The 14,669-nt window shown below is 45.7% G+C and overlaps 1 protein-coding gene across 1 annotated transcript in view; it reads right to left on the reverse strand.

Moving 5' to 3' along the window:
• Positions 1-12,778, reverse strand: part of FLT1 (fms related receptor tyrosine kinase 1) — a 108,798-nt gene extending 96,020 nt beyond the window's left edge. Inside the window, exon 1 of the mRNA XM_014879648.2 lies at positions 12,462-12,778. Within this exon, the coding sequence (XP_014735134.2) occupies positions 12,462-12,519 (58 nt within the window). The 5' untranslated portion in view covers positions 12,520-12,778. The remainder of the gene's footprint in view (positions 1-12,461) is intronic.
• Between the last annotated feature and the right edge of the window lie 1,891 nt (positions 12,779-14,669).

Here is a 14,669-nt window from a genome sequence, read left to right on the forward strand (position 1 = left end):
GGAAAGTGGAAAAATCCATGTGAGTGACAGGCGTTGACAGAAAGACAGGAGAGAGAGTCTGTGGTGCCTGGTCACGCCTGCAGAGCTGAGCGCTTGGCTTTGCCTGGCACTGCACCATGCCCAGGAGCAAAGCCAGTCCTGCAGCACCATGCCCACGTCTGACCCAGGCTGAGACCAGGAGAACAGCCCCGGGAATGTGGGCTGCTGCTGTTCTCAAAGTCTGCCAAAGGTATGAGCACAAAACCATCATAAATGCTACAAGGATTTGTCTTCATAACTTTACGGTGATATATAAAGAAAAAAGGAAAAATCTTAAGATCTGTCTTCAATGGAGCATACAAAAGAAGGCAGTCTGGAAGCCTGTATGTCAGATCTGCCTCAGAGTTATTAAAATGAAAGAAAAAACATAACAAAGGAACCTACCTTTTCACCCCATCTTGTAGGCAAAAAAGAAACCCAAATATACTGGATACATACTCAAGCTTTTGCCCTTTTACACATTTTACATATATCTAAAAGACAGCACAGTATTTATAAATATTGTGTGTGGGATCTTAAGGAGTCCTTAGTGTTTGTCTAACTCTGCTCCCATTGACAAAAGCCAGCATTTCATCATTGATTTCAAGTATACTTTAGACACTTAACTCCAGTAGTTAATCATGGTAACATTTAAGACTTAATGTCAGTGTATTTGGCAAGAGATACAAGCCTGGTTATATATTCATTTATTTAGTTTTTCACTGACAAAAAGCTGAAGTCTTATTTCAAGCCAATGTTGTTGCTTTTACAAGTATAGGAGACAATGCTTTTACCAGCAAGATGCTGGATCTTGAAGAAAAATAGCTTTATTTGACATCCTATGTATTCATGGGTCATTAGCTTCCTTACATTTTTAAATGCTTCAAAACTGATTCAAGTACAAATGCAATAGAGTTTGACATGTTTACCAGGAAAGAAAAAGGCAGGAGAATAGCAAGGAAATTCCTACTGTCAATATTTAGAAGCAGATTATGCCTTCTATGTACCTTCTGTGGGCATTTTACTTGACACTGTCTTTTCTGAAGGGTCATGGCTCAACAGGACACATTCACTTATCATTGTGCCTGTCACTAAGCGACCATCAGCAGCCTACCCTCACACTGACCTACATTGAGGGGTGCAACTTCTTTTCATCTGACAACAAGAGAACTAATTAATCCTGATAACTGAGGAATCTCCTCCCATGGGGAAAGGGGTGATTTTTAGGGACACATTTTATTTGTTATGGAAGGCTTATTAGATACATGTGAAAGTCAGTTGACAGGGTTCCTTAATTAATGAGCAAATATTAATTTAGATTGCAAAAGTTAACCATTCTAAGTAAAGCAAGGTGAGGACAAATATTTTTTTATGAAAGCAGAGAGCAATCTGTGATTTGAAAGGGGAAAAACGTAAAGCTTTCTTCAATTAACTTCTGCCCCTCAAAAAAAGCTGATCCTCTTTCGAATTCAGTAAAAAAAAATTGAATTATCTGATATCCAAAAAACTCTCTGATCACAAGTCATGAAAAAAAATAAATGAACATGCATTTATTTTTCCAATATGATATGTGACCAGTTCTACAGACAAATGAGTAACCACGCATGCATGATGAACCTTCCACTGATTTCTGCTAAATCTTGGTTTCTCTTAAAGATGATAGATTTGCTGAACTCAAAATTGGGACCATGATCTGGATTATTATTCCCGTTCCAATTTTCCCAGTTTCTACTTTTAATTTTCTTTTCATACACATAGCATTTCTGCTACCTTTGACTAAAGAAAGGAAATCCAAAAGCTAACTTTAAGACTTAGTTTTAAAAATTACAATATTAGAAGTTACTATAAATTTCCTTGAAGTTAACAGGTTTAATGACTTTCTAACATTATTTCCATAATTTGGGACTGTGACTGCTTCCAGCCACTCCTGTTATCCTCAACATGTTGACTAATCTTTTTTTCACCTGCACAACGAGAGGTTAAGGAGAACGATCAGTTTATCTTTGCAACTTCAGTGTGTACAAAGAATCTGACCTTCTGGGTTTAAAGTGCCATCTGTGGGCAATAAAGTTATCCATCACAAAGTAATTATTTCAATCACTGTTGTATTTGCAAACGTTTTATCGTTTATCATAACTGAGCCTTTGAGGGTTTTAGCATCTAATATCTTTTCCTCCTGATTCAAACATTCAGTAGAAATATACTTTGTAGAGGTCACTCCTGCATTGGAAGGAGGGGGCAGGTTATTTCTTAACAGGGTCTCCACCTCTCTGTGCTGCTTAAGATATCAATCATTCAGTCCAGACGCAGCCCAGATCTTTATTCCTGCTTATGAGCACTTCCCTGTGAGTCATTCCACTGAAGGGAATGGGAATACCCACATGTGTACAACTAATAAGCAATTGCAGAATCCAGACAAAAGTAAAGGAACGTGACAGTACCCAGTGGGTTGACCTTCAGTGCATCTTCAGTGAAAATGAGCTGACTCTGATCTGCAGCAGCACCTTAACCAGAACATGGCCACTAGCTAACCTCAAATGGAATATACTAATAATTTACTCAATTTTGCAAGAAAACTGGGGATATCAGTATTTTCTTTATTTCAGAACTATTCTTGACAAGCTACTGTATTACCATCTCTTTAAAAGGCTCTTCACTCCATTCTGTAAATAAATAAAACTATTTTTTTGGTCAAACACTTGTACCTATCCATAATAATTCTAATTACATCATTCCACCAATTGACTCTATTAAAGAAGAAAAAGGCATTTTGAGAGAAAAAAACTCACAGTCAACTCTTAAGAGCCACTTAAAGTTTCAATTTACATCTGACCATATGAAGAAGTCTTGACCAACAGGTCCTTCTAGTTTAATCAACACTGAGATTCTCTTCAGCATTAATAGTTGCATTTATAAAGGCAGAACTTTTAGGGAGAGTTGTCTTAAAATTTGCATTGTGAATGGAAAAGAAAATTTTGTTTTCCTGTTCGATGGGAACTGGCCTGGTCCTGCCACAGGGTTAGAGGGAGAAGTGGGCACCCCGGATAATGAAGCTTTCTACTTCTGTGAGTGGGGATGGCTAGGAAGAACTGCTGCTGGAAGAAGACACTCTTCTATCCCCATGGCATCAAGAGCCCCCATCTCATCTGTCACCTGGGTTTCTGATGCTCAGGTACAGGCAAAGAAGGCAGCACAGCCCGGGTCCTGCTCCCAGGGGTAAAAGCACCCTCTCCATTGCCTGTACTTAGAAACAGTCTCCAGGAAAGACCTACAGTCCCATGAGCCACCCTGAGACTCAGTGGTACCTCCAGGTCTTTCAGATGCCATCTAAGTCCTCATTCTAAAGGAAACCTCACAGTCATCTAATTTCACAGCACTTCTCTGAAGTAAATCCAAACTTCACACCTGAAGCCTGCAGAAGAGAAACTAGGGCAGCTTAACTGTAAGAGAGCAAGGAGGTGTGACTTTGTCCCAAAGTGACATTGACAACAGTCCAGATGAGCAAACTCATGATCTGAAGCAGCAAAATGTAACCACTGTTTCTACTGAAGCAGAACTTTGCAGGTCAATTAAGAGCCGTGGGGATTTACAAATGTTAACAGATACAGGTCCCTGGACTCAGAGGTAGTTTTGTACTTGTTTCCTGTTGGTCTCCTCCTGTGCAGAGAGAGGCACCATGTGTGCTGGTACATAGCTGGCAGACAAAAACGCCCTCAGGGTAGAAGCAACAACTCAAGCTGTATCACTCCTTAACAGAGACAACACTTGCACATATCTCTGTGGTGACTGGAACTGTCTTCTAACTCTCTTCTCTTTTGAATTCAAGACCAAGAAAACTTACTGGATGCTGTTTACTTACTAAGTACACACAGAGGCACAAAAATTATCAATTCATTGGTTCATCCCTTTCAGGCCCAAAAGAAACATTCCATTCATCTAGTCTGATGTTTTGCAACACATGCCAAGGGATTTCTGGATCAAATGCTTAAGCTTGATCAATCTCAATTATAATTTAAGAATTTAAAGTACTATTAGGACATAACAGCCAGCCAAAAAAAAATAAAAAAAGATTAGTGGATGGCAAAGCTGGACTGCTCAGAGACCAAAAGCCTTGACTATGAGTCAATGCTGTGGAACTAAAATCAGTCAGTAGGGAAAATGGATGTGCAACTGCCCAAAACAGGCCTTCATAGGCATGGAAAGGTATTTGAACAAGTGTGTCCCTTCCTTTTCAGTTCTAGATCCCAGAGAAGGTATAATTTATTTACTCTCTGTATGCATTTGCTGTTCCTAGATGAGTATACACACTGATGTAAGATTAAATGTTATAGAGCCAAACCAAAACACCCAGTTGCTAAAAATAATGCAGTAATCCTGATGATACTTCTGAGTAGTACATGCCAATATGGCCAATAGCTGCAAATGTAAACTAATATATATTTCCCCAATAACTGCCAAACATTTTGCCAGTATTTGCCCTAGCTAGGTCAGGTTGGTTTTATAGAAGCTTGTGGTAAAGACTTTATAATAAAGAGCAGGGAGGGGTTGTTCATTTTAAAGTTTAGATTAAGAAATTAAACAGAGACCTCAGCCAGTTATTTGACATAAATCTCATTCCAGTTACTACCAATTGAAATTATTGACATTTCCCATCATATCTGGGCAAACAAGGCCATGCAGTTGTATGTTCTGTGCCCCACAAGACCCACTTGAAGGCACTTGCTTCACCAGCTCATCAGAAGTTTGTGCCTTGTTTGCCCTAAACTCACCAGGTAACTTCCATGCATGAGCATAGGCACTTTATATAATCCCAAAGAAAAATAAATTTCAATATTTAACAGCCAGAGATCTGAGAGAAAAATAATCTTGCTTTCCTATTGTATCCATCAAGTTTTAATATCTCTAGAGCTATAGGATCTGAAATGAGCATCTTGGCCAATATCTAACCTGATGAAGGTGACATTTTATCAGCTATATAAATAGAACATATTGACAAAGAAATAACACCAGCCATAACCACAAACTTTCTCTTTCCCATTGAGCACATGGAACTGAAAATAGATATCCAAATGCACAGTCTGACACCGTCATGAACCCTTGTGGGACCGCTTTGGTAAACCACACCCTGAAGGCAAAATACACACATATGTGTCATGTGTGTTGAGAAAAGAAGAGAAATAAGTTGTGTCCACTTTACACCTCCAACGGAGTAAATGCCCAGCTTAAAAATAAAACAAGACAGGTCAGCTGAGGCTGGTAATACCAGAGCTAGGCTGTAGCAACACTTTCACAGTCACACGCAGAGCAAGTCCGTGTGGCTCTCAATGCTCCTCCACCTTGATGTGCCTATCCTGGGCCCTTCACAGACACCCTGCTCAGGCCATTCAGATGAGAAGTGGCTGTGACTCTGTCATCTGCCCAGCCCAAGGGATGCCGTGTCATCAGCCAGTGGCACTCACCCAGGAGTGTCCTTCCGTGCCTCCACACAGCATTCAGCCTGTGCTGCTTACACAGCATGGAGACACCCACCCAGGCTATGCCTGGGAGTCCCCAGCTCTACCTACTGACATGTGTCAGCAGCCACAGTGCCTCTGCTCTAATTCCACCATGACAGATCCTAGCACAGAATCATCAGTTCAATATTCTTCAGAAAGGTTTATCCCATTAATAAGCGAGCAGAAAAGTATCGATATGGTATAAAGAAAAAGCAAGTACACTAAAATTGACACAAAATCATTCTAGAATTCCTAGGAATTTAGAGTAAAGGTGTACATTTTCTCGGCCAAACTAAATTTCTTTACCAGTTTGATAGTTAAAATTTGTAACAGACTACCCGCAGGACAAATGAAGCAATATAATAGGACTGAATTGAAGGCAGACAATCTGCCTACCTGCCAGTAATCTACCTGCTCAGCCAGCAACACAGGCCTGTCAAACTTATCTGGGGCTGTAGTCATCACTAAGCTGCAAGCACAGAAACATTAGGAACTATGTAAAAGAAAATGTAAAGCAAAGTTGAAGGTGTTACACTTTGCTGAAGGCTGCTGGGTATTATTTCCAAAGCTCCATTGTTACAGCTGAACTGTCCTGTAGTGCTACAAGACAATAGGAAAAGTCAGGAACTGACTTTCTATCCACCCCACTTAAACCCATAAAGCAGAGCTAAAAGTAAAGGCCTCGGGTCGAAAACAAGAGCAAGTAAATAATGCAGCAGAACAATTAAAAATAGTGAGGTGAGAAGAACTGGACAGTCTGCACAGAGTCCCTTGCAATGGCTTAGGAGCAAAATCCACTTTGCTGTTAAATGACATCTAAAGCACCAAGTCCAAGGAGGTAGATGCACGTGCAGAAATCTTCTGGCAAGATTGCCTATGGCTCAATTACATTAGGAAATGATAACCATTAATACTTACAGATTAGGATGATTGTCAATTGCAGCATTGCATGAGTCAAAAAAGGTGCTCCAAATGCTTTCAGCACAACAGAACAAGAAAGTTCTCTGTATTTTACAGTTTAATGTGATTTACTTCCACTATGTAATATCCACTTGCATAAACATAGACAACTAAATTTTAGTTTCCTTGACCTTCAATCCCACGGTTTCTTATGAAATAATATTTTATTTTATAAATTACTACAAAAAAATAAGAATTCCCCTCTTGAGAATTTTATCAGATAACTGCTTCCTGCAAGGCTTCTTGAGCTTTTCCTGAAGATTAGATGCTGGACACCACTAAAGACATGACTTGAAACTAAAAAAGCCCTTGTCTGATCCAGGATGGCAACTCTCACGCTTCTGTTAACATTAGTCTATGGTGATCCTGATGAGAGGTTTTTCCATAGAGGAATGACAATGGGAACAAAAGGGGTGAATTCCTTCACTCTGTGTCAAGGAAGAATCCCACAGGAAGGACGCTTAAGTGAGCTATGTGAAATTGTGAAATTCCTCTCATGAAATGCCCTCACACTCATCCCTTTTCGATCCCCACGCACTAAGCAGGGGGTCTGTTCCCAAAGCACAGGCTTCCTGAGAGAACATCTGAGGAGCAGAGACATCTGCTCACAGGTCCCTGGCTCTCAAGGACCACTGCACCCTGCCTGCTTCACCCTCTTCCAGGCATGGAGTGGAAATAATGGCACTGCATTGCCACAGCATCTTCAACCCACTGAAATCCTAGAAGCAGCTGCCTTCTAGCCCCTTGCCCATCCTGCAGCTGTTCCAACAGCAAAGAAAACCTTATTTCAAGGCCATAGCTCCAAAAGATGGAATACAACTTCAAAAGAAGTTGTATAGCACATATCAATGACTGCTGGAAAAGCAGCCCCACCACCCAGAAAAGTCACGCCAAGAGAAATCAGTGTCAATAACATCACACTGAATTATGCCCTAAATATGTTACAGGGGTGACTTAACATTGTGGATATGGATTTCGGTAATGAAAAATAAACTGTGACTTGAGGGGAAAAACAACAGAGAAAGTAAAATCAGCTCACCATGAACACAAACCTTTTCCTTCAACATTAACACAAGACAAACCAAAGTCCAAGAAAGATGATTAATTAATCTATTATTAACTATTGCACAAACATCTATACTGGTCTTGAATACACTCATGCACCACGAGCTAAATCATCCTCCGCTTCATCTTTAGTCTGGTACATCTCCATGCACTGTGCCACACAAAAAGTACCCCAAATGTAAACATGATTTAATGCAGAAGAAACAGTCATCCACATTCCCTGTCCAAATTTCTCCTTGCATGTCAATGGCTCAAAACTTAAGTTTCAGACAAAAGTGCCTCTGAAATCTATAGCTTCAAATCTTTTTGCCCTCACTGTTGGTTTCTCAATCTGTTAGCACTTTGCTTAGTTCCATCAAGAGTTCATTCTGCTGGTCACAAAGGCATGACATTATGCCATGCCTAGCTTTGGAGAGAACACTAATGACTGCATTTTCACTTTTCCAACTCCTGCTTGCAGCAGAGTTCTTTCTTTTAAGCATCAGAATTTATGCAGTACTGATCTCCAATCATACAGGAATGAAACTGAGCTTCTGCATCTCAGTAAGAGAAATCTGTGTGGGCACGTTCCTGACGATCACTGAACCGGTTTTAGGATAAGCAGCTCCCCATGATGCATGAAGAAGTCAGACCAGTCCCAGCTGAGGATGCTTGGGAAATGTTGCTTCTCAGTTGCAGGAATACGTGCAGTAAGGATGCATCACAAGGGCAAAGAGAGAAGAGCCTGATTCTGTCTGTGGGTAGAATTAATGCTCAAATATATACAGAAATGTTTGTCTCTGTTTCTCTACCAAATATTGGTAGAGGGGAAAAAAGAGACTACTGGGGGCAAGGATGAGATATAAAAATGAAGCATGTCATTGGAGGGAGTGGTTGGCTCCTTGAAGGTCTCACACCAACAGGAGAGACTTGTCTCCAAGAGTAGAGGTGACTGTGATTGGGTATTTCATTCAAAACCTACTCTTGCAGCAATCTTACTTTCCATTTCCTCTGGGCCTGCAGCAGGAAGTCCCAAACTCTTACTCTTGTGGGTTCAAAGGAACAATTTTGCTGCTGAAGTCCCACCACAGCCCCTCTGAACACAGACTTCTGAAACACCGAAGCTCAACCCTCATCTGCCAAGCTTCTTCCTTTCACAATCTCAGTCGGACATGAAAACTTGCAAGCTGATAAACAGAGTGCTGGAAGTTTCCAAACCACATTAAAGTGTAAGGACTTATCAACTGTCCTGCAAATCTGGACAATTTCCTTTTGTCCTATACACCCACACAGTGTGAAGAGCTACTGGTTTCAGTCTTTGAAGCATCTGACAAGAAATAGACAGCTTGTTTGTTATTGTTTGGATGTAAAAAAAACCCCCAACATCACCAAAAAACCTCTCAAATCTCCTCAAAGGCAAATTTTTAGGGTTCTAAATATGGATATAAATATCTTTACTACAGCACAGGCCAAGTCCTGTAAATCTAGAAGATGCTAGCCCAGCCCAAAGGAGTTGATCCAGATTTACTCCAGCTGCACGAGAATTGAATCTAACTTTGTGTGGAGCACATGGGCAAAACACCTGTCTGGTAAAGCATCAGTTAGCTGTGTAAGTGATTTTATTTAGCTATGTCAGACAGTTTGATGCTTTAAACTCAAATACACATTTTTAAAAATCTCTGTTATATAGCAATGCCTAACTCTTCTCCTTTATGTATATGCAGTTTGGAATTTCTTAGGAAGCCTTGTTTCTATGAAGATCCAGAAGAAGAGAGAAAGCCAGTTTTTCTCAATTTTCTTAATAACTCCAGCCCTAATCCCAAATTGGACCATTCTGTCTGTGTCATTGCTTCAGCAAGTACTCAAATCAAATTGATACTTTGACATAGGACCTTGCATCTGAACAGCACTTTCAGAGAAATCAGGTTAGTTATTGCAAGAAATTAACCTCAGCGCTGATTAGATTTGACTTGGAATTTCTTCCTTCATTTTTTCCAGCTGGTTGTGAAATTGAAAAGTCCACGGGGGATTTTGATTCTAGTTCCAGTTCCAACTGAAATAACCAAGATCATATAGTGCTGTTCACAGATAAGACTGTAATAGAGTCTGTTTACCTTCTAGCCGCAAATTGTGAGGTACCACTTCTGTGTGGAAAGTCAGAAACACAGCTGGAAGTACAGTTAAACCATCACTTCATGTTTCTGGAAACATGGCACATAAACCTTGATCCAGGCTGCAGAGTCTGATGTTTTCAGGGTTTAAACACCGTCCTTCACAACCCCAAATGCTAGTGATTAAAATTATAGTAATACAAAGTTGAGGACTGGGAGATCTAACTTAATACAGCAACCACATATTCATGTTGACCATTACTTGCACAGTCATTAGCAAGCATATGCAATACAATTTGTGGAATATATAATTATAAGATATAAAGAAAACATACTTGAGTACTATGTAACACCCAGAAAAAAGTATTGTTCTTTCTCAAGTTAACCAAAATATGCGTGTGCACAAGAGAGCTGAAGTGCCCAACACACGTCAAATGAATTTAATTTCCTTAATCTCATTTTTTAAATGGCGAATCTCAAAGCTTGTAGGCTGCAAGGTTGCTTTGGAGAATTTTAAATTATTAAGTAAACTTACATGAGTTGAAAGACCTTCTTCTGTCTCCTCCTTGTGGAGGAGGAGACAGGAGAGCTTTTTAGGTTCTTTCTGAACCACTGACTATTTCCAAGAATCTCCTCTAAAACCTGTCAGTAAATGGAAGCTCAGCAGGCACCTGCAGAGACTGAATCACAAGAGGGGACCAGTGATTAATTCAATTTCATCAAGAGCACTGGAAACGAGAAGTGCTGGGCAGCCTGAGTAAGAAATGTAGGCAATGAACAAGCAGTGAAGGAAGGTGACATGGGAGGGACAGCAGAGAAAGATATGTGGTACAAATCATCCCACCACTTCAACAGTAACTATCAAATTCTCCATAAAATGTGACTCTGGAGAGCTCTGTCAGTGGCCCAGAAGAAACATGATCAACCTATTTGAGATGTCCAAACAAAGCTAAGCAAGAATGGTTTTCTAGAAAATGAACAAAAAAGGCAAGAAAGCTAATGAATCTTGAAACATTTAAATTCTGATTTGAGCACAATCCCTTGTACATGGGGAGGATATAAATTTCCAGCAAAATGGTTTTAAGGGCACTCAGCCAAACTAGAGAAGGAATTTTCCAATGCCTACAGCACCTGAGCTGACCATCGGGATGTTTGTCCCCAGCACCCAGAGCCCCAGGTGGTCCCCTAAGCAAGCCAAGCTTTTCCCACTGGGATTGATCTAGGGTGCACATGAACAGGAAGGTGAACCAGGGTCTTTCTCACAGCCCCTGGCTCACAGAGTCCACCCTCTCCCTGGGCAGTGGGCTTGCCATGATCCGCACAATGGAAAACCTTTCCGACAGGAAAGAGGAAGCCAGTCCCCTAGCGGAGCTGGTCACTGCAGGAGCCCATGTAGGAGCAGGACGCCGAAGTTCAAACTCAAGCTGTGAAGGAAGCCTGGCAAGGATCTGAATCCACATTTCCTGTATCCAGGGAGGGTGTCCCATGCCTGTGCCTATTTCATGCCGGGCATGAGAACCTCCTAGGCAGAGGCAAATAATGTGGGGAAATTAGCACTTTCCTGGGGAAAAGAAAGAGGGAAAAAAATCCCAAAAAACCAACAACTAGAAGAATACCTATGTATCTGTATCAAAGCTGATGAATCAGCACTTCCCGAGCAGGAAAAGGTCTCGTCGGAGCGCCCCGCCAGCTCTCCTGCCGGGCAGCCTCTGGCAGCGGGATCGCTCCCGTGGGCTTAGCTGCGCGGAGCAGTCCGAGCCCTCGGCCACTCAGGGGGCAGAGTGGCCGGGCGGGCTCGCTGCTGACCGCAGGAACGCTGGCCTCGACGGCTGTCCCGCGGGGAGCTCGACTTTTCACTTCCCCACCGGGGGTTTGTTCCCGCTCCTCGGCGGCCCCTGTCTGCGGAGCGCCATCCCCGCGGGAGCGGCCCCGGCTGGGACGCGGCGAGCCCGTGCGAGGCTGCGGGACCGCCGGTCCGCCCGTCCCCGCAGGGCATCCCTGCCGGTCAGCGGCCCTGCCGAGCGATGAGCCCACGCGGGACCGGCCTCTGCCCGGCCACCACGCACCCCTGCTCCCAGGTGACGCGACGCTGGGACGCACTGCCCACCACGGCGCTCCGGCCCACGGGGACTCGCTCTTGGCTCAAAGTAAAATAAAACTCAGTTAAGAACAATGAGTCTGCAATGATCCACCCGCATCATTGCGGGATGCAGGCACGGAACAGCAGCTCCATCCCACTCTGGAGAGTGAGACCCGACAGCCATCCCCGCAGGGAGCTCCACCGGTGCTCCATCGACCTGCTCGGGCAGCGGGACCTCGATTTTTGCGAGGAAAAGGTACACCTTTGCCGCTTTGCGGGCAGAGCTGGGACGCTTGAAAACAAAGTGCGGAGGAAAGAAGCGTGCCCTGTAGCCAAGACGTGCTCTCTTTCCGCGATGCACCGGTTCGGACAACTCCCTGTGATGTACGGCGGTCCCCTGTGCCGGGAGAGGCTGGCCTCCACGCCACCGCTGTCTTGCCTGGAGCAGGACAGGCACCACGGCTCCGCACCGCCAGACCCTCCGGGGAGCTGCTCCCGGAGCACGCCGATGGGGATCCATCCGGAGCATAACGACCGCTCGGAGATGCGGCGTTTCTCCGCTCCCTGGAAAGCGGGGATCACTTACTTCCCTGCCCAGGGCCGGAGGGGAGGCAGGTGCCCGCCGGCTCCAGCCGACAAGCGGTCGTGGGCACGGGAGGCGCAGCCGATGAGGCACATCACTGGGGGCCCATCGCGGAGAGCTCGGCGCAGAACGGGGTCTGACTGAGGCAGCGCGTACCAGCGGTCCCTTACCTGCGAGCAGGAGGGCGGCTCCCAGCAGCACGGTCCCTGAGAGCAGCTGGCGGGGCATGGTCCTGCCTGCGGGAGCGCAGGGCTTTTTCCCTGCCGGCGGCGGCGAGGCAGGGGCAGAGGCGTCTGCTGGGCTCCGACGGGCTCTCCTCGGTCCCGGGCGCTTCCCGCGGTGGCGGAGATAACGGCAAAGAGAGGCGCGGAATCCGCATCCAGCAGCCCCCGAGTCCTACCCGCCCGCCCCGGCCCGGCCCGACCTGCGGAAACGGAGTATCCGCTGCGGGCCGCCCTGCCAGCTTCACCTCCCACGGGCATCAGATACCCGCCAGCCCCAGCCTCGCTGATTTATAACTTCTCCACCCCTCGCCGCGCACCCCTCCACCCCCCCTCCGCCCACATCCTCCGCCGGGAGCACGCCCTCCCCGGGACGCGTCCCCCGCCCGCCCGCTCGCCTGCCCGCCCGTCCGTCGGCGGGCACCATGTCGCTGTGCCGCGGGTCTCCCGGTCCCGGCCGTCCCCGGCCCCCAGGGATCCCGGCCGTGCCGTCCCGCCGGAGCCCGGCTCTGGGCTGCTTCCAGCCTCCGCGGCCGCAGCGCTGCCGGGACGGGCAGCGGGACTCGTCGCTCGCACGGGCTCCCCTGCGGAGGGCGTGCAGTGGACTTGCGATTCCTGGACCAAATGCTGAGCGGTGGGGTCCCGGTCCTGCGGAGCCCCTCTCCGGCTCCGCAGGAAAACCTCGAAAGCGCCGTGTCCCGTCACCGGCTGCTGAGCCGGGTGCCAGGTCGGGCCGGGGCCGTTTGCAGCCGCTCCCCTGCGGTGGGGCGCGATGCTCGGAGCGACCAAAAGCGCTGTCCATGCCCCAGAGGCCCGGGGCTCCTCTCCCAGCCTCCCCTGGGGAGAGGGAGCCGCACGGCAGATCTCTCTGTGCGGGGCCTGACCCAGGCCAGCACGGGTCCCCAGACAGCAGCACTGAGCGCTCAGAGCAGGGAAGCCAGGAAGGGGCAGCACTGACTAAGGATGCTTAGGGAGTCTGCCCTGCCAGCTCCCCTGCTGGCCTTCACTGACTCTATAACATCCGAGGCAGCGTTAAAAACATATTTCTCCCTCCCTATGCACATACCTCACATTTCCCATACATGTTTTATTTTATGAAAGATCAGCAGAGAGCCCATGACAGCAAAACTCAAGTCCTGTGTTTCCACTTTTTCCCTGTGTAGCCAGAGAAAGGCTGTTGTATGAGTGAGGTCTTCAGCGTGAGCCTTCTTATATTTTTATGCTATGAAATAATTCACGAGAGTGTCTGCATGGGGCAGGTAAATGCGATCATCCTCCTCTTACAGAGTAGGAAACGGAGGCGCATAGAGAGGCTAGGCAGCTAGTCCAAGGTCATAGGAAGCTGGTGACAGGAGACACAAATAGAACTCAGACCTCCCGTGTCCCACCAGACCATCCTGTGCAAGAAAAAAAATAAGAAGTTGATGTTGTTTTTAACTTGAGATCTGTTTAGCTTTAAAGTTTAAAGTCTGTGAGAATATTTCCTGCACGCTTCTGTTTGACTCCTATTCATAAATTACACCCTAAGCTACAAATTTAAGTCTGCATTTTCCAATCTTCCTGCCCCCAGCTGAGACCTTGAAATACCTTCCCCCTCAGCTGCTCACACCATGAGGGGAAGAACCCAGAGGTTTCTTTCCCGAAGAGGATGACTCACACGAAGTCACCTCCTCCACTGGAGAGGACAGCAGCTGGGAAAACAGTCATCCAGGGAGAACAGACCAACAAGAACTAGGACACTGAGCATCCTGACAGCTTAGACCCCCTAGGAGCAAGGGCCCCCCTATGGACGGACCTCAGGGAACAGTTTGTGCCTGCCTTTGGCCAACCCAGTGCTGAGTACGTGCTGAGTCTGAGATGATGCAAACCCAATCACAAGCTCAACAGCCGTGCCACACCAGTTCCTCCCCATCCTCTTCACACCTCCTACATCACAGCTGCATTCAGTCATGGCCCTCCAAAGACCACATTTCTTTGGCAAGACATAGCTTCTTCCTTCTCCAACAGATGTCATCAGCTCCTGATCCACTCAAGTGGCTGAGGACCAGTGAGGCCAAACCTGAAGATATGTTCCTAATTTCTTTTCAATCTTTTATATGTTAAGGTCAGGGACAGATGAGATGTGGAGCTTGTAGTATGGAAAGACCCTAGCAGTCA

This window comes from Sturnus vulgaris, chromosome 2 (assembly GCF_052056855.1).
Source record: "Sturnus vulgaris isolate bStuVul1 chromosome 2, bStuVul1.hap1, whole genome shotgun sequence".
Taxonomy (NCBI): Eukaryota; Metazoa; Chordata; class Aves; order Passeriformes; family Sturnidae; genus Sturnus; species Sturnus vulgaris.